At 46.6% G+C, this 24,028-nt stretch overlaps 1 protein-coding gene and 1 long non-coding RNA gene across 5 annotated transcripts in view; both read right to left on the bottom strand.

The window, feature by feature from the left end:
• Positions 1-24,028, bottom strand: part of znf385c (zinc finger protein 385C) — a 61,858-nt gene that overhangs the window by 8,835 nt on the left and 28,995 nt on the right. For all 4 annotated transcript variants that reach the window (XM_029836406.1, XM_011604167.2, XM_029836407.1 and 1 more), the window contains exons 3-5: positions 6,933-7,075; positions 3,082-3,192; positions 766-979 (exon numbers count right to left, since the gene is read on the bottom strand). In XM_029836406.1, coding sequence (XP_029692266.1) covers positions 766-979; positions 3,082-3,192; positions 6,933-7,075 — 468 coding nt within the window. The remainder of the gene's footprint in view (positions 1-765; positions 980-3,081; positions 3,193-6,932; positions 7,076-24,028) is intronic.
• LOC115249881 (uncharacterized) lies at positions 7,403-15,047 on the bottom strand. The gene is made up of 3 exons (XR_003888508.1): positions 14,712-15,047; positions 14,222-14,329; positions 7,403-7,694 (listed from the first exon to the last, which is right to left on the bottom strand). It is a non-coding gene; the product is annotated as an uncharacterized lncRNA (long non-coding RNA).

Below are 24,028 nucleotides of genomic sequence, written 5' to 3'. Positions count from 1 at the left end.
CCGAGCGCCCCTCTGCATTGGCACCGTATTAAATTATGTTTCGATGAGAGTGATATCAGAGTCCCAGACCAGAGTCCCACTTTCTCCTTCTGAAGGAGATTCGCGGCGCTCAAAATATTTTTAAAAAAAATGGGCTGTGTACAAACTCTCACTAAGTCTCTATCCCTTCTCTGATATCTCACTCTCTCTTCATGTGCATTATGATCAGATAGTTATCTTAGAAAAAATTGCAAAGTGGGCTTCAATTCTCTTTGTCTGGGTCCAAACTTTGAATTACTCTATTCAAGGTCATAGATAAATAAAAGATTCTGGCCCAACCTTGACATTCTACTGGAGAAAAACAAACCTTCCTGACTCATCCGATGTTATTTTCTCTTTAATTACTCTTTTATGTGACCATTCCCAAATAAAGACTCTGCAGCTCAATGTGTTGACCTTTTTCTTGTAGCTCTTAGAGAGCAGGAGACACAAATGAGACAAGCTCTGGAAATTAAGAGGCAAAGGGGGGAAAACAAGCAGCAGTGAGGCTACGATTGATCTCGGAGAGGACCTTTATTTACAGAACACCTCTTTCTCCCGGACATCCCACAGTTGGCAGCTCTGGAGCCTGTTCTTCATTCATCAGAGCCATGGATCCAACCCCCCCCCACCCCAGATCCGTGTGAGAGAGGGGTCAGGATGTGAGCTGGGCGCACGTTCCCAGATTATAATGCACAGATGCACAGGAGATAGACGACAAGAGCGTGAAGCAAATCAGGTACGTACTGGATCCTTCCTCTAAGCTTGTATCCATGAGAGCAGGCGGCGCTGCCTCGGACGCAGAGTTCTTGTTATGGTCCCGATGACGCTCTCTGTCTCGGTCTCTCTCTTTCACCGTGGACGAGGCCTCGGCGGCTCGTCGCTGCCTGTTCTTCTGGGCTTCTATGGCTTTGAGCTTCCTGGCGTGCTTGTGGCCCTTGTAATGCGCCTCTGCTTGGTTCTGGAAGCAGGAGAAAGCAAGTGACCTCATGCATTTCTACAGACTAGTACACATGCAATAAATATTAAAATCCACGCCCGAATATTAGCCCTCTAGCAGCGATAGCTACCGAACCGCCTGTTTTCACTCGATAACAGTGATGACAATCTGCAAGGCCGGAGCTATAATTGCATGTTTAATATGCAAACAAAGGGAGCGTCCCACCTCACAACCACACATTAATCTAAGTGTACACAAAACCACAAACGTGGATCAAACAATAGTGAGTGTGTTCATACGGTTTTAGTTCCACATGGGCTCCACAGTCTCATTATTCACTGAGTGCTGCTCAAACAGCAGGCTGCCATGAATAAGGACAGCAGAGAAACCAGCACAGAGATCACTCATTAAAACTCAAACGACCTCGGGGGATGGATTCTCATCAACCCTGAACTGGATGGAAGGCAGTCTCAGAGGAACAAAGGCCGTTCGCGACCACTGATTCTCCTATACGAGACAATAGCGGCTAAATGTGCAACCTTAAAGTCATGCTATCACCCTGCTCCGGTGAAATCTTCAGTTTCAGTGCAATGCTACATTAAGATTTCCATTTCCTGTATCTACTGACTTTCACTCTTTTACGTTCTCGGGGGAAATATTTCTTTATAAATCTGCTTCATATATTACCAAGTTTTCCTTGGTAAATATGGCTTCACTGGGATTAAAACAGATGAATAATTGATCACAGAACTGGCAACTGAGAGCTTATTTGTGGCTGTATTTTTGGTCTTTAGTTTACTGTTTTTACATTGAGCACAAAATCACCCTATTCGTATTTCCACACCCCTGATGCAGGTTAACGAAGACACTACCGATTTCTTTTGTGGTTTGACAAGCAGAGGAAGGTGAGCTGCTCTTCACTGGGGAGCGTTTACTTACTGAGCTCATACCCAGTTTTATTTCCTCAAGAAATAAATCATGCAAATCCTCAGTCACCGAACTAGTGCACTAAAAAGACTGAAAGGAGAATGCTTTGAAGCCTGCAGAGAGAGAAAGTCATGCTCAGATGGGACTGCAGACATAAAAAGAGTAAAATGTGGATTTTCTTGATGTCTGGGCCCGCCAAAACGCTTCTACAGACCAACAACCCTCACTTCACGTTGATAAGGCTGTTGAATTGGTGGAGTAGAGCTCTATAGGAATGTGAGTGTCAACAACACGCGATTGATCGGCCAGGAAAGCTGCAGAGATTAGTGTTCCGTGGCCGATTCGGCCACCACAGACTCCGGCAGGACTGATGGGAGTCTCTGTGGAGGCAGAAAGACGAGGTATGAAATGGGCTTTAGTTTTCATCAAAACAAAGACCGGAGAAAATTAAGAGCATTTCTTAGAGAGCCGCCATGTCCAAGGATTCAACAGTGCCACAGGTCAAGTCTATATCAGCTGTAGTGTTGTTTCCCTGCACACAATCAGCTCTTACACGGTTTTTATGGTGGTGCCCAGGTTCAGGGGGCGGTTTTTGATGAAGACTGTGAGTCTCTTCTCCTCCACGGGCTCATCGCCTCCCGCGTTTCTGCCCTTCTTTGTAGGGTGTGTGTGTGTGTGTGTGCGTGTTTCAATGGCCATACATAAGATGCCTTGAGGGCTTCTGGACTGTTTGTTTGTGTGAATATGCATGAAATGTCGGGGGATGTTTGCTTTTGTTGGCTCGTGTGTGTGAAGTGGCAGCGATAGGAGGAGTGGAAAGCAGAGCCTGAGATGCAGCTTCCCCGGGTGGCCGCTGATTGTTTCTGCTCTTTGCCGATAAACGGCAGCTCTAATCCCTCACAGCACAACAGCAGACACACATGTAGGTAGCCAAGTAAACTTTTAGATGACTTCAACAGCCCGCTTTGATTGCAGGTGAATATATTTCCATGTACGTTAGCTTCAGCTTTGTGTCGAGTTTATGCTCAAAAACACACTTTTTTACGGTCTTCAGGGGGCTTGAATTCACCGCGTGCCCTGAAGGTGATGGATAATCAAGTGGTGCAATTTAAAAAGCACAGGGTGGAGACGAGCATAAAACAAACAGATGCTCTTCTCCTTCATATTGATTGCTTTTACAGTGGGCCGTTCCTCACCGTTGAGTTAAATCGGAGGTGGCAAATGTTGCAGGAGATGATCTGTTTCTTCTTGAGGGGCTGAGGGACACCGAACGTGTGGTTGATCACCGCCTTCTGGACGGGATCCATCTGAGAGACGGACAAAGACAAATAGAAGCAATGTTAGGCTTTTAAGATTGATTTTATTGGAGTGTCAGCGGCGTAATTCCTCTGGAGCTGAACAGCATGTTTGTAGAAAAACACCATTCAACATTTTCTGAGAAGTTTATAGACGTTTTGGCCGACTCCTTGTTAAGAGTGAAAGATAAAATAGACAGAGATTTGCCATCCTGAAAAGGAAAATGTTCCCCTGATTACATCGAATGATCATTTGGAGACTCTGTTCTGTTGGCAGAATCCTGTTAAAAACACAAAAGTGATTGAAAGAGTCTCTGCAGCCAATCAAGCCCTTTCTCGACATGCTAATTGAGAGTTGTTCTTTTGCTTTCCCCCCTCTTTTCTTTTAGAGAAATTACTGGTTTTGCTTTTGTAAACAACTTTAGTGAAATTATTTTCTTTTTTGGGCTTGAAAGACTGTGTTGAAAATCGACAACACTTCTGTGTAATTTAACATTTGTTGCCCACACGAGCTAACGTTTTTGTATTTGTCTACTTTAGTCTTTTGGAATTACAATAGAGATACAAAGAGTATATCTAAATTACATCTCTGACATTCGGGTTCTTCTGTGGCCTGAACAACAGCAAACAAAGCAAACAGGGAATACTTTCAACATGTTAAATGAATATATTAGCTTCCTTGCACAACATGCTGTGGTTCTATTGTGCTTCTGATGCCCAAATAAGTATTTTTGGTTTGCCGAATAAAAAGTCCAAACACAGCTCAGGTTCACTGTAGCCACAGTGATGTGCTTGTATGAAAGGGGATGAATGTCTGTGACCCACGGTGAAGAGGCTAACGGGTAGAATCATTCAGTTATAACAGGCTGTGAAAAGACTGGAGAGTCCTTGAACAGTAGTACATAAACAGAGTGGAAGCCGCGGCTTCAAGAGGAGGCCCGGATGCCACATTGTCAGATGATTTTACCGCCGCAAATCACCTTGGATCTCTCCCAGGGTTGGCATGGGGCCAGGCTGGTTCCCTGTCTAGGATGGCCAAACACAGCGCGGTTCTAAAACCGACCGACCCTCAGAGCAGATGCCCTCTATAGATGATGCACTGAAGTCACCATGATCACAACAACCATGGAGACCGACAGCAGGTTCCAGCTGGTGTAGGTGTCAGTCACCCAGGGCAACTGGACTTGAACCAGCACACAATTCAACCTCCATTCATACCTCAACCAAGGGGACCAACGTCCTGGATCACCTGGATCCCTGTGTGCCTGCTCCAGGTCCTAGGCAGCTGCTGACTCCAGGCGTGAGTAAGAATATAAACACCCCAGAAAGCAAGACCTCCGTGTCGCAGTGACGTCTCTCCTTCCAACTTTGCTGCTTTAATCTGACGTCTTCTGCAACTCACTCGTATGTACCTCTGGGAATTTTCCCCTTCATCCCGACCACAGAAGCCTCGGTCTCCTGCTCCCACTGCCCTCTCTTCCCCCTGGAAGGGAAGGCTGCACACAGCTATTTGTTTTAGGATGAGCAGAATGAGTCCATTGTCTGTCCGCAGGCATCCTGAACCAACTGCTATAAATGCACCTTTTGTCCAAGCCCCCCACCCCCAACAGCACACTGCGGACAGAACCTGTCCTTTGCAGGGCAGCCCCGTCCATGATGGTGTTTTGGGAGATACGAGGGTGGGGAGGGGGGGTCGAATGGAGGATATTAGGTTGTGGAGATGGGTGCATTCATCTTCTCCCCCCCCCCCCCCCCCCGCACACGTGCGGGACGTTGTGTGCCTTGTCAGAGCGGCGAGAAGCTGCGGCTCCGGCTGAATGGCCTGCGTGATTAATGCCACAGCTGCGCTGCCACACCGCATGTTACGGGGGCTATTTTTCTCCTCGCAGGACTCAAGCAGCACTGATTGAATGTTTTTCAGTTATCACCGTTTTAGAATTTTGGTTGTGGCAGATTTACTATAATCACATCAAGTGTGGACGTCCAGGTAAATATGGGGTGTTCTCCCTCAGTTCTGATTTGTGGCATTCAGTTATCATCGGGTGACTTTTCCCTCCTATTTCTTAAAAAAATAAATGTATTATTAGAATGTGGGGGAAAAAATCTGAAAGATAAACTCCAGGTTGCCACACACACTGAAAGCTTTGAAAAGGGTGGATGTGATGTGCAAATAAACATTTGCATAGAAACGCAGACCAAACACTGAGCGGCGACCTCCCCTGCTGCCTCCACCGCTAATATAAATAGTTATATATAAAATCTGCTTCTGGCCATATGAAGTCTCCCACAGGAGCATGCAGACAATCCAGCAGCTAAAAGCGGTGGGCAGCAGAACAAAGAGTGCTTTTTACATTACGGGCAGTGGGGCTCCACTTTATACAGACACCCTACAGGACACCTTTATGTCTCGTCCACCCACGTAAACTGTAAAAAACACACAGAGACAGATGTCTGCGCGGCCCTGCTGCTGCCCTCTTGTAGCCTGGTTTTAAAAGGCGTAAAGGAGTGGTAGGTAGGAGTGAAAGCTCATTTTAAGGCCTCAGAATACACATTCTTGTGCCTTCACACGCAATCTAAGTCTGTGTGAATCAAATTAATGAGAAGTGCAAACACGTGGACATACAGAGAGACAGTGATAAGCAGCTGAGAGGACAATACCTGCCTGAATAAAGAGTAGCCCCACCAATGGGGGGGTGGTGACCTTTAAACTTTGGTGTCACGATCCTGGCCCATAAGAGGAAGAGCGCTTGTGCTTCAGGATACAAATCGATAACGAGATGTAGACATGGTTTGATGATCAATACCTCTGACTCGTGGCTTGTCAACCGCTTGGAGTCTTTGCTTTTGCACCCGTGCGTGTTAAGTTTTGATTTTTCAGATCGAGCAGAGCAAAAAATCTTCAAACTCTTGTTCTCTGACTCAGACGTTTACTTAATTGAGGACCCAAAGGAGAGACCCCTGCCGTCAATTTATCCCCCCCAGCGGCACAGAGCAGCCTCGGCCTCACAGTGGTGGAGTGAGAACACACTGAGAGGCATCAAGCAGAGGACGGCTGTGTGCCCTGATGGTGTCCCTGGATGGGGACTCAAGGACTATGCGGAGGACCTGGCTCAGATCTTCAACTGCACAACAGTCAGTTGTTCCACCCCAAACTGCTTCGACAGAAAGGAGTGGGTGGTAGCTTTCAGAGAACCCTGTAATGACCAGCTGGGTCTGTGTGGAGGGGCTCACAGACATTTGTTTTCTGGGAGACCACATCGAGGAGGAGTTGACCTGGGGAAACACCTCTATGGCAGTTTCAGAAGGCACAGCAGGAGGAACAGCTTCCTCCAGAACCACCATGTGTCCTTCTACAACTCTGTCTGCTTCTCCAGCTGTGATGCTGCACAAAAGAAAGAACTTCAGAGGGTCATAAAGATTTATTGAGAGGTTTCCCTGGAAGATCTTCAAGCTGTTACCAGTCAGGCGGACCTTTTAAAACAAGGACGTGTACTTGATTCTATTCTATTCTATTCTATTCTATTCTATTCTATTCTATTCGCAGATGTATAAATAACACTCATCAGTGGTTCACGGAAAATGAAAAGAACAAACCCTCCTCACATGATAACTGCTATATCCGATTAAACACTGCATTATTTATAGGCTGCCAACTCCCACAGAGACATTTAATGATATTGTTGCTGTTCATAAAAATCATAAAGTAATTGTTCCCTTTCAACCTCTAATGAGCCAAAGGGGGAAACACTTACTGTGTTAAAGTTGGGGAAAAGGCTGAGGGGAGAGGATCCATTGAGCTTGAAGGGCATGAGGTGTTTGAGGTCGAGCTGAGGCTGCAGAGGCCGCCCCGGGAGAGGGAGGGAGGCCAGGAGCGGGCTGCCCTGGGCGGATGTACCTAGACAGCACAAAGAGACCAATGTTACAAAGACTTGAGGGACGCTTCTGCCCCATCGTGGCTGCGGGGCTGTAAAAAACACTGGCGATCTTCAACAGGGTCCTGCTGCCTTGCTCGGTGGAGGGCAGACTTATTTATTCGGAACCAGCAGCCCTGTTACGCCTTCACCTCCCATATTAAACCATTGTCCTTTTAATGTGCAACATAGACTAGCAGACATGTGTTGGGGTGGGGGGTGGGGGGGCATTTAGCATGGTTGGAGACTCCCATTACTCCAGTTGCTGGAACGCTACCATGGATGACATGCGGCTACCATCATGTACACACGTACACACGCGCACAGATTTAATTGCTGATTTATTGGCTGAGGAAAGGTGCCCGTGTGAGGGAAGATTGGAGATATCGGATTTCAAATGGACCAGGGATGAAGAGATTTCTAATTTTCCGCCTGGCTGCATTTCAGTGGACTTGTGTGCTCCACGGTGCACAGGCTCTTACCCCGGCACCGGGATCAATCATCGGTGTCAGCTGCAGGTCACCGTGGACATCCCAACGTGCAGCTGCTGAGAAGGGCAGGAGCTGGAATGTTTCCCTGCGCTGTGGTGCAGGTTTGCATGAACTAAAGACAGGAAATCTTTTTAATCGGAGCGTCTGAGGGTTTCATAAATGATCACACCTCTTTCTGGAGTGATACAGAATAGATTATAAGGTTCTTTTTTTCTAAGAGATTAAAGATAGAAGAGATAAACCAGAAAAGTTACTTGGGTCTAAATGATTTCAGAGATGAACAACACACCATCAACAGAAGCTTGGAGAGAAGAGATTATTGTACAGTCCTCACAGAGGCTGTTGGAACCGAATCTCAATTTACAGGTCTGCAATAATCCTGTCATCCACTAAATCTTTGGGTCTGACGCAGGTCCTGAAGACAACACAAGGAACAAAGACAGTGATCCTGGAGTCTGCCTTTTTCTCACTCTGTGTGTGTGTGTGTGTGTGTATGGGAGGGGGGGCATATGGTTCCCAGTGCATTCTCTGCCATGTGTGGGTTATCTTCTGCTGTGTCTGACACAGTGAGAGAAGCAGCTACAGTTGGATGTAGCCTTCAGACATGTGGGCAGCAGCCAGTGGGGGAATGCAAACACTGAGAGAGAGAGAGAGAGAGAGAGAGAGAGAGAGAGAGAGAGAGAGAGAGAGAGAGGAAGGGAGAGAGAGAGAGAGAGAGCGAGGAAGGGAGAGAGGAGAAATTGAATTTTCTCTTGGCTGGACTATCAGAGGAAGTATAAGCAGGGCTTGCAGGCAGGACAGTGATCAGCTGATAATGCTCCTTCACCTCTCTGTGCCTCCCCAGGCTGATTATTAAATCAGAAGCTGGCTGTTTGCCTCTTTAAATGATAACACAGCTTCAGAGATGAGGCTCAAATCCTGCTATGTAAGATCGTATGAGAGCGCGCACAGCTTACACACAAAAACACGCACACACACGCACACACACACACACACACACACACACACAGCTGCCTGCACACCTGTGATTACAAGCAGCTCCAGGAAGGGAGGCCAGTCAATATAACAGCCGCTGAAGACTCAAACTCCTACAAACAAGGGATTATTTCTTTGTTGGCACTTGATGATTCCAGTAGGAGGACACAAAAATCAGATACTTTCAGAGTTTAAGGACGGTTTGAATGTGTTTGCAGGAAGAACACACTGCCTCCAGCTCCAGATAACCTCCTTCTTTCATGCTGCGTCATGCCCCACTCGTTTAAAGAATGCGTCATCTGTGCACATATGGAGTTAGCCCCAGTGCTAACGTTTCTGGATTGATGTGGTCTGGGGTCCAGACTGCCAAGTCTCCCAGATGACTTTGCAAATGAATGTGGCTGTCTCCCCCAAGCGGATCTCCACCTCCTTCTCCTTCTCCTCCTCCTCACTTCTCCTTCTCCTCCTCCTCCAGCCATCACAACAATGACTTCCTCCCCCACATGACTCACTGGGCCCGGTTACACAACAGTCGCCGTCATGTCAAATTGACTCAGATATGCGTTCGTGTTGCATCTGAGCTGGAAAATCCATGCATTGATTATTGTGCAGTTATTTTCAACTTGCTTATCTGGGAAAAGACAGGATCCCAGAACAAACGCACAACTCTCCATCCGCATTCTTCCACCTGAAATCAGTTATTTAGCAAAATGCTGTTTGATTCTTTTCATCACCTTTTCATCACTCCGAGCTCCCTCAGGTGTTTGACAAATTGCCTTTTCTCACATCTTAACCCCGTCCCACCTACATGCTCTGCAGACCCCTGCAATCTGCTGCCGAGCAACACTTGGGGAAGAAATGGAAGGCACTGGGGAGCAAATAAATTGCATTTCATTTAAGACTCAGTGTAATTAAGGAGGGGAGATACAGAACTGGAGATCTTTGTGAGAGAGTTCACTTGTTTTTGCCTCTGCCTGATGAGTTTCCATGATTAAATAGAATAACCTAAAAGCTAACCAATCTACAGCTGAAATAAATAAAAATGTAAGTGATTGTGTATTTAGAAAATCACTTTGTCTTCAGGAGGCCCCTGATTTGATCATCAGCCAGTGATTATTAATAGCTACACATCGCAATGGGAATGTATGAATAGAAATTTCTAATTGAATTGATGTCCAGTGAACTGATGAGGATGATGTGCCGAGACAATGTGTGTAATGATGCTGTCATCCACTCAAACTATAAAGCTCTATATGTGGCACTGATGTCTGGTTCAACAGCTTTAATGTCCTCCAACCATGTTTGGCTAAGACAGCGAGTAGCCGATCAATCAGCATGCTGAGAGCAGACAATCAAAACATGCAAGTAGATCTTCTCTCTCCATTAACAGCCTTCCTTAAACTCTTGCCTTTATGCCCTTTCCTATAGCATGAATGCACATGGCCCTTAATTCCAGTGTTGCCTCTTTGCACTTTATGTGGTTCCATCAGCTGCCGGTTAGTGGTAATTATTGTAGGTTTTCCATTTTAATGACTCTGACTGCAACTCACAGTGATAGCAGGATGATGCTGTTTGTCCTTCCACTGATCTGCCCCCCCCAGCTGCTGTTCAAACTTCAGACCCATCAGTGCAGGACGAGCCAGTCTTCCCATTAATGAGACTGCAGCCTTTATGTTTCTGACTTAACCACCAGGACATATTTGACCCAGGTGTGAATAAATGAATGCATGTAGAATTTAGAAGTACTAATGGACCCACAGTGAGACAAAGAGAGTGACAAGGAGGGAGGCAGAGGAAAGAGGGAAAACTGATTTGCAATAGCAGCCATTTGGCTTTGGCTTCATGGGTTAGGTGGTGCAAAGGCCACCGTGGGAGCTGTTAGAGCATGGAGGAGAGCATTAGCTGCAATCAGATTTAATTAAAAGCTGACACTTTTTATTCTCCTCCATCTGTCAACGCTGCTCGCGGTTTTTCACCCAACCTCCAACTTCAGCGAAAACCTGAGTTAAAGACCACATTGGACCGATCCAGTGTTGCAGACCCAAGGAAATGACTTTAAATACAAGCAAAGACGCAGAATAATACACAGTATTCATGGCTGCCCCGTCAATGGGAGGAATGTAGTATAATCTCAAATGTAAATACTCTAAAGACTCACTCTCAGTGCTTCTAACACCTGACCAGCTGCACAAATCAGAATTCCGGTGAGCACATGGACAGACAGATATGTTTAAAGTGTTACATATCTGCTCGGAATATCTTAGCAGAGCGCAGTCTCAACTTTGAAGTGGGAGCAGCCAAGAGAAACCGGTCTGATTGATTCTGTGTGGGCAGAAGAGCAGGACTTCTAAATGATCAGAATATGTCAGCTGGGATCTGTCCGGCTGTGACACCAGAGTCCAGACGCTTCTCTCGAGGCTTATGTCTCATCCCACTTTTAGCTTCATCTCCTCTTTAGAAACCTCACAAACTGACCTCCTTTCTTTTCCCTGAATAGCGGTTTGACCTGAGACTGAAAAGTGAGTATTCCCAGGAAGGGACGTGGCTTCACAATGCTTCCTTTAAATTGTGGAGGAAGAAGAGTGTAGCCAACAAACCAGGAAGCCGGTCCTGTCACGTCTGGTCCTGTCGCCGCGACCTCGGACGTCAGCTCGACAAGTCTCGGCTCAGCAGTGAGTCTTTGCAGTCCAGCAGTGATTACAGGACCTCACGGAGAGGTGCGTCCTCCCGCAGAGTGTCTATAATTAGTTCTGTCGGGCAAGAAGGCAGCAGCACAGTTCTACCAAACCCAACCTGAGCAGAGGCAAGGCCCATCTGTCAGGCCTGGAGCCATCCAGAAACAAATTGCTCAGCTTTCCCCCGCGGAGACAGTTAGATACGGGCAGGCAGCAGAGCTGCTACGGCGTCCTGATGCTACCACAGAAAAAAGGGAAAGAGAGGTGGAGGAGAAAATTATCAGACACATCCATCTTTGCAGATGCTGCCTATGGCCACACAGCAATGGCAACTTCAATGAGATGATTAACAGCAAAGAAAGTTTTGGTTTTTTCCCCCATCTTTTCAAGTCTTTAGGGGCAGCAGCTTCATAAGCCCCCCCCCCCCCATTTTTTAATCTCCTGACTTCTTCCAGAGATACATCAGCTGTCTTTGCTTTGGCTAAAATAGGTTAAGCTTAGTTAGATTGATGGAATTTTTTTTTAAAAGCCTGACATCCGACGCCTTGTCTTCATTTTCATTATCATTTCACTTTGACACGTTGCAGCCTGTTAATAAAAAAAAAAAATTCAAAGCGATTAAAAATGCCACCACGCACGGCAGGATTGACAGCAACTCCGATCAGCTTCATTTCCTCAGCAAATGGAATAATTTGAGGAGGCATCAAGTTCAACAGCGTTTTGAACATGAATAAATATTAGGCTGGCCAATCAGGCGTCACGGGGCCGCGACAGCAAGCGTAACCAGTCATTACAAACCGATTAAAAATGGTGGGCGTGATGGGATCTTTAAAAAGGAGGAACGCACAGGAGAAAATAAGCAAAAAGGCTAATTTTACCTCTCCCCAGATGAGAGGAGAGGAGCTCACAGAGGCGCTCCGGGCTGCTAGGAAGGCTGTGACGAATGTGAAATGAAAACGCTGCTGCTGTAGCTGCGCTGCAGGCGGAGGAAGCATCACGTCTCAGAGCAAGCCTGCGATAGCTGATCAAGGCGCCCATGACACCTTTATTTATCTAAACAATATTATTATTATTGCTATTATTAGAGAACTGATCTCCCGCCAAGTTATTTGTGTTTTTAAAAACTGCCTTTAAGTGTTTTCCATCATCTAACTAACAGCTTGATCATCAACTCCCAATCCACCCCAAATTTGTTTTTCCTTTCTCGCACTTCCGTTTTTATTTATTTATTTATGTTTTTATTAGACTTCATTTAAATTTCACTTTCAGTGGCGCGTCTACAGCCAATTATGAAATAACAGAGCTATCTGCAGGCTATGAAATCTATCATTTTCTGTTCTAACAAAGTCCTGCGGAAGCTGTGGCATCAGAATGGTTGGCAGATTGTGTTTGCGTCATCTTTGACTGCTGTATGCTGTATTATTATAGAAATAAGTGGCAATCACACACCTCCATCTGTGAAACGTTGCTATACAGAATATATGATAGCAACATTTCACATTTATATAATTCACTGGAAGAATCGAAGTCTGCTTCAAGTTGCTGTAAAATATCCTCACTCACAACCAGCAGCAGAAAAATGAACAAGCTAATTTTGTCCAACCTGGGCTGTAATTGTTTTAAATCAGCCTCTGCAACACAGGCCGAATAATTGCTCGTGAGTGTGAAGATTAATCTACAGAAGCACATCTGGGAGACCTCATTTATGGGCTGCAGCGCTCTGCGAGTGGATTTATTAGATCCACTCTAGGTGCTGTTCAGCAGATGTAGCTACAGTAAACAAAGGAGACGCAACGATGGGGCAACTTCAGGAAGCGAGTGAACACAAACAGCAACTCCTCAGTATTTGTGCACGCTCTTCTGGGTGGCGTCTCCCCACATGCGAGACAACACATGCAAGAAGGGCAGCGTTAAAAGGGGCAGCGTGACTCAGTCTGACCGTCATGCAAAATCCTCCGTCTCCCCCCATTAAACACCTGCTAATGGACCCGAGTCGGGTGAACTCGCATTTTTAAAAAAAGAAAGTGTGATCATCGCCAAACGCTGGCCTCTAATCAGCGGCAGAGAAATCAGCCAGAGGACTGCGAGACATTTTCAGGCGGAGAGATGATGGGCTGCTCGACAAGCTCTATAAAGGAAAAACAGCTGCGAGCTGCAAATTGGAAAGCGTTTGTGAGGAGCTGCTGGGTCCTTTGTCGTCCCTTCCCTCCTCTCCTCAAAGTACTGGCACGCAGATGTCTCCTCTCATTCCTCATTTGTAATTATAAAGATGGTGGGACACAATATAGCAACGATTCCTCATACGAGCTCTGTACTGCTGGCAGCACAGCCGGAGCGTTTTTAAATAGAAAACTTCATCACAGCAAAGGATTTAGCGCCTCGCTCCACTGCTGCAGCTGCCTTCGCCCTCGTGCTCCCAAACCCGCTCGCCAACATTACTCACCAGACACGATAATGCGGTTGAAAAACAATCAATTGTGACCCCCACCGGTAGTGTAATAAACCCTCGGCTCCAGCCTCAGGGCCCATCTGCTCTCTCTGGGTGCAGGGAGGCGATGTGGGACGGAGCTGATAAGGATTCTTATCGGGGTCTGTACAGGTGTTTGAAGGTGGGAAGCCATAACAGGATTCCTAAGTAACTCTGGTGGCGCCGCTTGAATTGACATGTGGAGAAAGAAAAGGTGTGCAGATGGATGGATGGATGGATGGATGTTGGTGGAGCTGGTAGCCAGGGCATCATAATTGTGAGTCCCTCAGAGCCTGGTAGAGTACAGCGTACCTTAGACACCTGCTGGAGAGGTGATAAGGAGTCAAAAGCAATCACTCTACAGTAGCCTGCAGCGAACGCTGGCATCTCGGCACCTCTCAAGCTGAGACTCGAGTACTTTTCCCAAATAGAACTGAACTGTGTTACACATCAGCTCCCTCTGCAGCTTTTTCCATGGAGTGGAGAAGAGAGACAGTTAGAAGCAAGCTGTAGTTACTGTACCAGCTAAGGCTGCATGGAGGAACTGCTCAGGCTGAAAGGACAGAGCAGTCGTCTCTGTGTGTCACTCAGCTGAGGTGAAACCTGAGGACGCTGCGTCTATATCCTCATCTGTGCGACAAAAATAAAAAACATAACAGTCAGGACTTTTGCACCGCTTAGTCCAGCTATAGCACCGCAAGTTGGCAACTGAGACGGCACAAAGTGTGTCTCTTTCTCAAGAGCAAACTCCAGTTTTTGCCTTGTTCAGCCAAGTTCTTCAGTTAAAGCTCCTCTTTCTTTACCATGAAGTCAGGCTTCAGCACAGAGCTCTAACACATGTGGGGCACCTCTCATCGCGTTCCAGGCCGACTGGAGCACTTTCAATCACACTAGCCGGGCGCGTTAGCTCAACTTAACATTGTTATCTGTATTTTACATCAGGAAAATAGAGAGAGAGAGAGAGAGAGAGAGAATCTCCCTGCTATAGGGCAATAAAGAACATGACACTCACAGAACTTCCAGATGCTCCCCGCGGCTGATGGTCAGCTGTGGTTCTGACCCATGCTGATCTGCTCGCTTCTCCTGCAAATCCAAACGCTCCAGCATCGGCGTGTGGTCGAGTCTGTCGCTATATACTTGCTGGCTGTCCAAACTAAGTTTATCGCCCACCAAGGTCAAGGACATGTGGTCACTCTCAGAATGGGTCCTCGGCCTCTCAAGAGTCCTCTCATTAATATGATTCCAGCTGAGGATTATAACGCATATCCTTGGGATAAATCTTCTCTCAGAGCCCATCAGCTGTTGCAGTCAACCAGCTCAGACTCCTGAATTATTCATTTCCTGTTTACAGCAGGCGACAGGTGTGTGACCTCTGTGATGAAAGCTCAGGGCGTCTTCGAGAAGTGGTGACAAGGAGAGGCGGGGGGGAGGGGGGCCTCGGTGGAATAGGACTGATGAGGCAAAGGCAGAGGAGGAGGAGGAGGAGGAGGAGGAAGAGGAGGAGGAGGGAAGACACACACTTAAGTTTGGGTTTGCTTTTAAATGCTACATATTTAAGAATTTTGACCCAGATGCCAGTGTTGCATGTGCACTATGATAAAAAAGGAGCAAATTAAGGGAAACGACTCCACTCCAAAAATGGTAAAAAGTGAATTCCACCATGTGACCGGGGTGAGAGAGGTCTGCCAAGCCTGAGCTGCACATCAGCTGGGTGGCATTTGCTGTAACCTTTCCCCTGGCTTTTAATAACCGGCATCAAAACTGGAGAAACATGGATCACTGCGTTTCACTGGGAATTACAAATGGATCTCCCAGTGCTCCTGGCCACACAGAACCTATAACGGCGTGAAGTCAAACTCGGTTTCAGACTTTCATCGTCAGCGGGAGGCCACAAAATGAAAAAAGGGAGTGATTGGGCAGAGGAGGGGGGGACAGGTTGTCCGGCGTGTTTGCTTTATTACCAAAGAAATTCCAAACAGAATCACAGGAATCTAGTCTGCTTCACTTGGTCTGAATAGGTTTCTGACACCAGACAGCCCAAGAATTTGCCCCACATAAAAGCAAACACTGGTGTGAACGTGAGCGTGTGAGCATGAACGCCTCACAAAGAACGCCAGCAAAAGCAAACATTCACACACGCTCATTCTGCCGGATGATGAATGAATTTCACCTCCAGGCAAGCTCGCGTAGAGAGATAGACATTTCTCCAACTCCTCCTTCAGACCAAATAACAAATGGCTGAATGATGAAGTGAGCCGTCCCCCCTGGTTTCAGAACCACGTCTGAGACAGCAGCTACAAATGGCCCATCTTTATAAGCACCCACTCCACCTCTCCGTCTCACATGAGACCTTGGCCAATCTCAGAGACAGATTAATCCTGATTTAAAGTTGTTAAAGTGTCCTCCAGCATCACAGCACTGATATTTATTGTGGGAGGGAAGCCAACGACAATACAAGGAAGCCAACGGGGCTGAAATGTGGCATGGATGGGACTTTAAAATCATGTCATGTGAAATTTTAAGTTAGGAGGCGTTGTCTCTTCCTGCCTGTGGCTCCTTGTCAATTCAAAACTACAGGATTTGTGTTTCCACCACGCAGACCCATCCTTTTACAGGAGACTGGCACTATTTTTGGCCTCTGCTCAAGTAATCTCGGCATGAACGGAGGTCATGTTGATTTATTTAGCAATAAGAAACGTGTTGGTCACCATGATAAGCAGCACAGAAGGCCCAAAAGAAGGAAATGTGCAGTTAATATTCTATTTGCAGCATTTATGTGTGCTGTAACTAAGTTTCCAGTCAGAAAAATTAGCATTTCATTAGACAGTTTTTTTTTTTAACCAGACTGGAACAAAGTCCCGCGTCTCCGCTGGCTTCTGATTTATTATTGGGAGCAAACTGTAAATTCTGCATCCTAAACATTTCTTTTATGGTGCAGATAAATGAGTTATGACGACCTGTCAGGATGTGATGTGATCACGATCGTTCATCACAACTGTGAACATCATGTTTTAATAAGCGCACGACTTTTATTACATTTATATATTCAGCATTCAGAAGTGCCTGTTTATCAATGCTCTGAGATGACTGTAATAAAGTCATATTTACTGAGAAATCAATGCAAATTGTTCCTAATTTATTGAAAAATCTCTGAATTTAAGGTGAGGTTACATTAAAGTTCATTTGATAACCAGTAACGAGTAAAGAATATGAGCTAGGAATTGTAAGAGAAGGATGGAGACGTCTTTAATGGTTACATCAGGGGTGTCGTCTCTTCAGTTGATGACACGCGGTAAGTCCCGAGGATCTAGCGCTTGGCTGACCTTTGCTCAGGTTACACTCTGACAACCCTGCCCGGCTGTACGGGCCACCGTTAACCCACTTCAGCATGTCTACAGCTCAGACAAAAGAGGATTTACTGGTAATCTGGCTTTAACAACTGCAGGAGAAGGTCCTCTTTACAACAACCCTCCAGAGAAAAGGCCTAATCAAGACTTCCTGAACATCAAACAACCATCGCTAATCAAATCTATTTTGTCCATTTGCTGAGACAAAGAGCAAGAGCCGACAGGTTGATTGAATGTTTGAGTAATGTAATGTAAGAGATTTAGGGGGAAAAAAGACTAAAAAATACTAATAAGAGAATAAAACGCATCTGCATTTGCACAAAACCTGCTTATACGTAGGATTTACTGCTAAAAGCTAATCGAATGCCTTCAGTTCTAGTACAAAAAAACAAAAAATGCTGTTCCACAATTCCACAAGCTCGCACAGCACATAAAAGCACAAAAGGAGCCTGATGGGGAAAGAAAAGAGGTTTGATTGTGATTGAGAACAAATATGGCATTTGATTGCAGTAATGAGCAAATGGCTTTAACAGGTGGAAGTGTAGCTGGGGAAGTGAGCAATTTGCAATCGCACCTCATTAGTAAGCAGATTAATTCAAGCACCCCCTCCTCCGTAAGCGTTTGATAAATCCTGTCAAAGTTGCGTCTGGCGCCAACACAGCAAACAGCTTTAATAGATGCAGAGCTGCTAATGCATCGTTCCCATCGACTCTCGCTGAGATCAGCCCCGACACCATTGTTGGCCTCAAGCTAACAAACCCTCAGTCAATGAGGTTGGGGCTCCGCAGGGAGCAGCGCCGAGGATTTTCCTCCTGCGTTCTCCAACAGTTTAGCAAATTTGATTCATCCATCCCTGGAGAGAGCAGCCCGCGCAACGCTTCAGAGGAGAGCAGCAGCTGAAATGCACCAAACTAATGTGGGCAGCAGAGGCACGGCAGCAGCAGGATGCAGGCAAAAATGAGACGGGAAAGATGAGGCCTGGAATATTTCACATTCAGACAGTGACGGCGGCGGAATCTCGACGACAGGCGCGCCTTCGCAGGCGCGGGAGCGAGGGGCGGCGATGATTAGCCCGTCTCGCTTAATCACGCCGCGTCAGCCGCCTGCAAGGCTGCAGCGGTCTGCTGTGATGATGTGCAATCACACAAATGTCACGTCTGAATGATAAACAGTAAGAGGAGAAACCTGAGCGACGACGCGCCGCGGACGTGCACTTGGCATCCATTTTAATTTGGTCTGCAGTTCTGAGAGTTAGAGTTAGAAAAACAACTCATTTGCATATTTTGCAGCCTAATCATTACCTGCAGACAGACAGACAGACAGACAGACAGACAGAGAGAGCACAGATGCAGAGAACAGGTGCATCTGTGCAGATTTTACCATTCTAATAAATCACATATGTTATAGATTCAGTTAAACGTCCTAAATGTTTATGGAGTCACTGTATCGTGTCCTTAATTACATAACTAGGTCAGACATTGTCACAAGAATTTAAAGGCTGACCTTTTCGCACATCCCAACTCTTTTCGCACAAAATATTCATCCAGAAACATATAATCTCCTCACAAGTAATTTTGCATAATGTCATGCTGATGTGTGAATTCATGAGCCCACTTGGTTGTGTGTGTGTGGGGTGGGGTGGGATTGGTGAAAAAGCCAATCTTCTGTGGATAAAAGACATCCCTTATCATCTTCCGCATAGAGGAGCTCGGAACGAAGGCATTTACTCAAATGAAAGAGGCAGCTTTTGCAGATAAGATGAGAGAGAGTCGGAGCTCAGCTAAGCTTCCAGATTGAACTTGGCCGACAGAGGGAACAGAGGAGAGGAAAGCATATAGGAGGCAAGGACGGCTGGACAGATGGCCGATAAAGGTGTGGATGGAGGACGACGCAGGCTCCTACACAGCCTGTAAAAGTGCACTCTTTTGTTCCTGTAGCCATAGGAGCGCTTATGTAAAGAATATTTAGGAGAAGGCTTTTGTGTTTGCCTCCCCTCCTCGCGCTCGCTCACGGCTGGCCCAGTTTGAAGCATCTTTCTCCAGTGCGCTGGGCTGTGAGCCACACTGGAATAACACACTTCAAAGAAAACCATTGTCACACACTGATGTGGCAAACGGCAGCCAGCACCACTGACACCGGCACACAGAGCTGAGGGAGGGATGGAGGTGTGGGAGGGAGGGGAGGGAAGAGAAGAGAAGAGAGAGAGAGGGAGGTTTGTTCACAAGCACACTGCTGTGCCAACATTAATCACGTAGACTCTCATGGAATCATTAGAGCTGATCATTCCCAGTCTGCCGCTCAGCACTTCCGTCACAGAGACGAGCCAGTGCACGTGTGTGGGCACGCACGCACGCATATTTTGACCGTATAAATGTGCAGCGGTTAAAGGTGCCAACAGCACATTCCCAGATCTTTTGTTTCTTGTTTTTTCCTTGTTTGATCCAGGTGGATCAAATGTCTTCCATTTGACTTAGCTTTGCTCTCCATTAAACGCACTGTAGCGGGCAGGATCGCACCTGGGCGGACAGGGCACCCTTTTAGGTGAGCAAAAGCTGACCATCAAGAAAGGACAAGCTTTTGTCTTTTGTTGTTTTCTCAGCGACAGAGTCGGGCCACTTATGGGCAATCTGATTCGATCCACTTGAGACGGACAGAGAACTGGAGAACAGCAGAGAATAAGAGGAAGCTTCCCCTGTTGGATTCACTCCCTCGAGTTTCACATTTGTTTCACTGCTCTCAATCTGATCTTCCTCTCCTCTCGTCTCCTTAAACCCTTCTTTCACTCCCTGAAGCCGCGCTGAAATGGGTCCTTTTACGAGCACAGAAGTGCACGCAAACTGGCGCGAGCAGGCAGCTTACTGGGAGGCGATGCGCTGCGGCTTCCTGTTACCTGTTCATATTTGTTCTTAGCACCCAGCGAGAGGGAGAGAGGCTAAGTGGAGGGATTTCAGTGCAGCCAGGGACCATTTCTCAGGTTGTCAGAGCTCCCGCTGCGCCTCACATATGCCAACAGCTCTCAGCAGCCACAGGCTATAACTCCAGCAGGCAGCCCAATCAAAGGCATGCTATCACTTCAGAGAAATAACTGTCAGTCAAAGGCAAACCTTTGGCCAACCTTTGGCATGCCCACAGCACGTGCAACAGCACATTCCTTGCTGAGCAAACTTGAACCTATCTGAAATGTGAGCACAGGGCAGCATGAACAGACCGGTTGACCACAGCCCACCCACAGAAGCAGCGCCCCTTAATAAATGCACAACCTGACAAATGCATTTACATGCAAATGTGCATTTCACTTTGATTTATGGGGGGGCTTTACTGCTGCATGCGTCCCACATAATCCTAAATGTATCAGCAACCTCAGGAAGCGAGCGAGGAAGACGTTCTTCCTCCACATTTTCATAGTGCAACAACACCGAAACGCCCAAAATAAGGAACATCGATGCGCAAGTCACAGCTGAGTGTGAAATCAATGGAGCACAAAAGCCAAAATTCTCTTTCTGACACTTCAGCTGATGTTCAGTCAGTGTTTTAAGGCATGTCTGTGCATCAAGCTAAAATAAGGGGTGTGTGACAGAAATAAGATCATTTAAAACCACTAGTAGACTTTTCTGCCCACGCCAACCTCAAAAATCAATGTATGCAGCAATAATAGAATAGTTTTTGTTAAGTGGCTGTGAGGAATGTTGAAAAATCAAGTTATCATCACAACAGACTCCTGAGAGGCACTGCGCTGTGCTCCGCATCAAAGATAAATATTAAATCAGGAACAGTAACCTCAGCTGCGAAAGTAGAGCAATGGAAATCTTTGGATCGATGACACATCCAGTTGTTGCTCTCACGTGGAAACAACTGGCTGACTGGCACATCAGAGTGAAAAGCAGCCACAGACACATGCTGACGCCTCCATAAAAGAGGCTGATAACACCAGAGGGACGAGGTATCAAATGAAGATAGCAGTTAGCTTTTAATCCTTTAGTTTAAACTCATGTGCAGATTCGCCCACTACAGATCAGTTATTTGGTTATTTGTGAGCTAATACAGCAGGAGGGTAGATGTCTCTGCTGCTGTGTGTTTGGGTTGGGGGTGGTTGGGGGGTGGGGGGGCTGGAAAGGTGCCATTTTTTGGTGCAACGAGGGCTGAACAAAGAGACTGGAGGCCCAGAAAATCCATCTATCATAATGAGCCAATGACGCTCAGTCTCTACCTGCACACACAATCTCTCTCTCTCTCTCTAACACACACACACACACACACACACACACACACACACGCGCGCGCACACACACACGCGCGCACACACACACACACACACGCACACACGCACGCACGCACACACACACACACACACATACACACACACACAGGACAGCCAGACCTGCCCGACCGAGGCACCGATGTTTCAGTGGAGAGGCAGATGTTGAGTTGGTGGGAAATGGACCAAAACCCTCCGTTAACCCCTTCATTGCACCCCCTCCACCTGCAGGACCACTTAAAACTGACATTCTACAGCCCCCTGCTGCTTAGAAGCCCCTCCGGCCTTAAAACGATCGAGCTGGGGAGGACCGAGAACCATCATCTCTGCAGTGGATTAAGCTGCACATTTTGAGATGAGCATTATTCCTCGTTATTTTTGTAACACTGCAGAATAACACCATTCTCCTAATTACCCATCAATCTCCTGTCAGGCAGCCCCCACTCAGTGGTCCCAGACTTTAACCCTGCCTCCTTGTAATTAACCCTGATCAAGCCGGGGCCCTGTTTAGTGAAGATTAAGCCTGTTTCCTATGCAACCACCCCCCATCTCAGATCCAGCAGATAAAGGCATTGTAGGAGAGGAAGGATGGCATTTAATGTCAGAGAACAGCCCTATAATCAGACCTCCCACAGACCTACAAACTGTTCCCTGCCTGGGGACCCAGTGGGGGGTCTTGGAAGCACGAAGTCCTCCACCTCAGCCCCTGAATGTCACTTAAGGTGCTCTGAGTGAGGGAGGAAGTGGCTGAAGGTTCCTCTGTGTCTTCCTTACACTTCATGACAAAAACACTTTGTTATACACATTCTTCTTGTGGAACATTTGTTTTGTTTCATCAATTTTTGGTTTAGTATAAAATGTGTTTTAATATTATTATTAAGCGTATTAAGGAAGCTGCTGGTTATAACTTGATGTGTGTCAGTCAGTGTTCTGTCTGCTAACAGCATCAGAGAGGGAGAGACAAGTATTCAGGTGGGTTGTGTCACATTTAGGCTACGGAAAAAATCAGAGGTGAGCAGCTTGTGCAGGTCTGCACCCTTTGAAGTCAGAGATTTTCATTTTCATTTAGTGTGAAAGCAACAAAGACGAGTCAGATCAGAGCGCTGCTAAAGGCCAAGAGAGTAAAACATTCTGCATTCAAAGAGCAGGCCGATGAAAATAGATTTACTATGTCAAAGCCAATAAACAATTAATACTTATAAAATCGGTCATCTGATAAATGAGCCCATTTCTGCTTCTGTAGAAGAAAAATGCAAATGATACATTAATAAAATGAAATGATACATTGTGGAAATAAGAACAAATAAATTGTCTTCTTTTGTTTCTTTAAAAAAAAAGAATTCGGGCCTATAACGAAGGATATTTGATTGCGAAACCAGATAATTTTTCCATCAAGAACCCTATTTTGCGCGCACACTCTCCTCGTTTTACAAGGCGAATAAAATCTGCTTTCCAAACACCAGAAACACTCCAGGGTCAGGGAGCACAAACGAAATAATTAGGATTTTTCTGGGTTTGCATCACGGCGTCCAGCCACTTGGTTCTATTTCCTGACAGGAGAAAAGGTTTTAGGCTCTTTGGGCCTAAAGACACAATAATAAGGAGCGTCATCTTGGTCAGCAGCACGGACAGGACAGACGGCTGGAGGAGAAACGAGGGGCCGCAGAGGTCGACAAGTCGGCAAGAACTGGAGGATTTGGGGCTCCGTAACTTCATCGAAACACTTTTAAATGTGCTGCTGGACCAGACGGGCGCAGGTGCAGCGCAAAGGTCCCTCAGATCAGACGACCGAAGAATTCCGCGTACTTCCATAAAAGCTTTTAAACAACTGCGGGTTCATCTCATATTTTAACCGCGTCTTAAAAACGAGTTTTTTCCTCTTAAAAACGCGCCTCTAGTGAGAGATCATCGAAGACAAGCGCAGCCTCGCACAGACTCCGAACCCCAACATTTGATCTCAGCAAACATCCACATGGCCGCGATGTTGACCTCGCCGTCATTAATGAGACACAGCGCCTGATGAGAGGTGCTTTACACTCACCGATCAACATCGTGCGTCCAGGAGCGTGTACGTGTCTGTCCAGCTCGGTGGCTCCGTGCGTAAAAGCGGTGGAATTGTGCTCTTCTCCCCGCAGACAGCGAGGACACGCAGGGCGCACAGGTGCCAGACGGAGACCAGCTTCTCCAGCTTTTGGATAGTTCCAAAATGTGTCGTGCGCGCTCTTCCGCGATGCCCTATTTATCCTGATATATCCGCTGTCTGTTTTAATGACCAGAGCTCCAGAAATCTGCGATCCGATGGATGCGCGTTATCCTCCCAACAAACGCTCCCGCCGCTCGTCCTGCCGCCTGAACCAAGAACAGCTGGGTCGAAGAGAGAGCTGGGTGGAACCACTTGTTCTCTTTCTCTCCCCCCCTCTCTCTCCAAGCTTCAGAGGAATGCTCCGTTCTGGATATTTTCATAGCTCCCATCCGACATTAGTAATTACCTTTCTAGTCAAACGGGCTCGTCAACCGCAGCAAAATGTTTCGGATCATCAGGTTAATAAACAGTGCAGCTTTTAATTGATGAACCAGTCTGACAAAGATCTTCAAAAGCAAACTATAGTGCCAGGATCTAAAAGCATTTTTAAAAAAAAGTCGACAACATCCATCCGGGGAGGGTTACAAAGCCATTTTTAAGGCTTTGTGACTCCAGGAAAGAATATCTACACAACCGGACCAAGG

The sequence above is a fragment of the Takifugu rubripes genome, chromosome 5, assembly GCF_901000725.2.
Source record: "Takifugu rubripes chromosome 5, fTakRub1.2, whole genome shotgun sequence".
In the NCBI taxonomy this organism is placed as follows: domain Eukaryota; kingdom Metazoa; phylum Chordata; class Actinopteri; order Tetraodontiformes; family Tetraodontidae; genus Takifugu; species Takifugu rubripes.
This window is presented reverse-complemented; position numbering and strand designations above follow the sequence as displayed.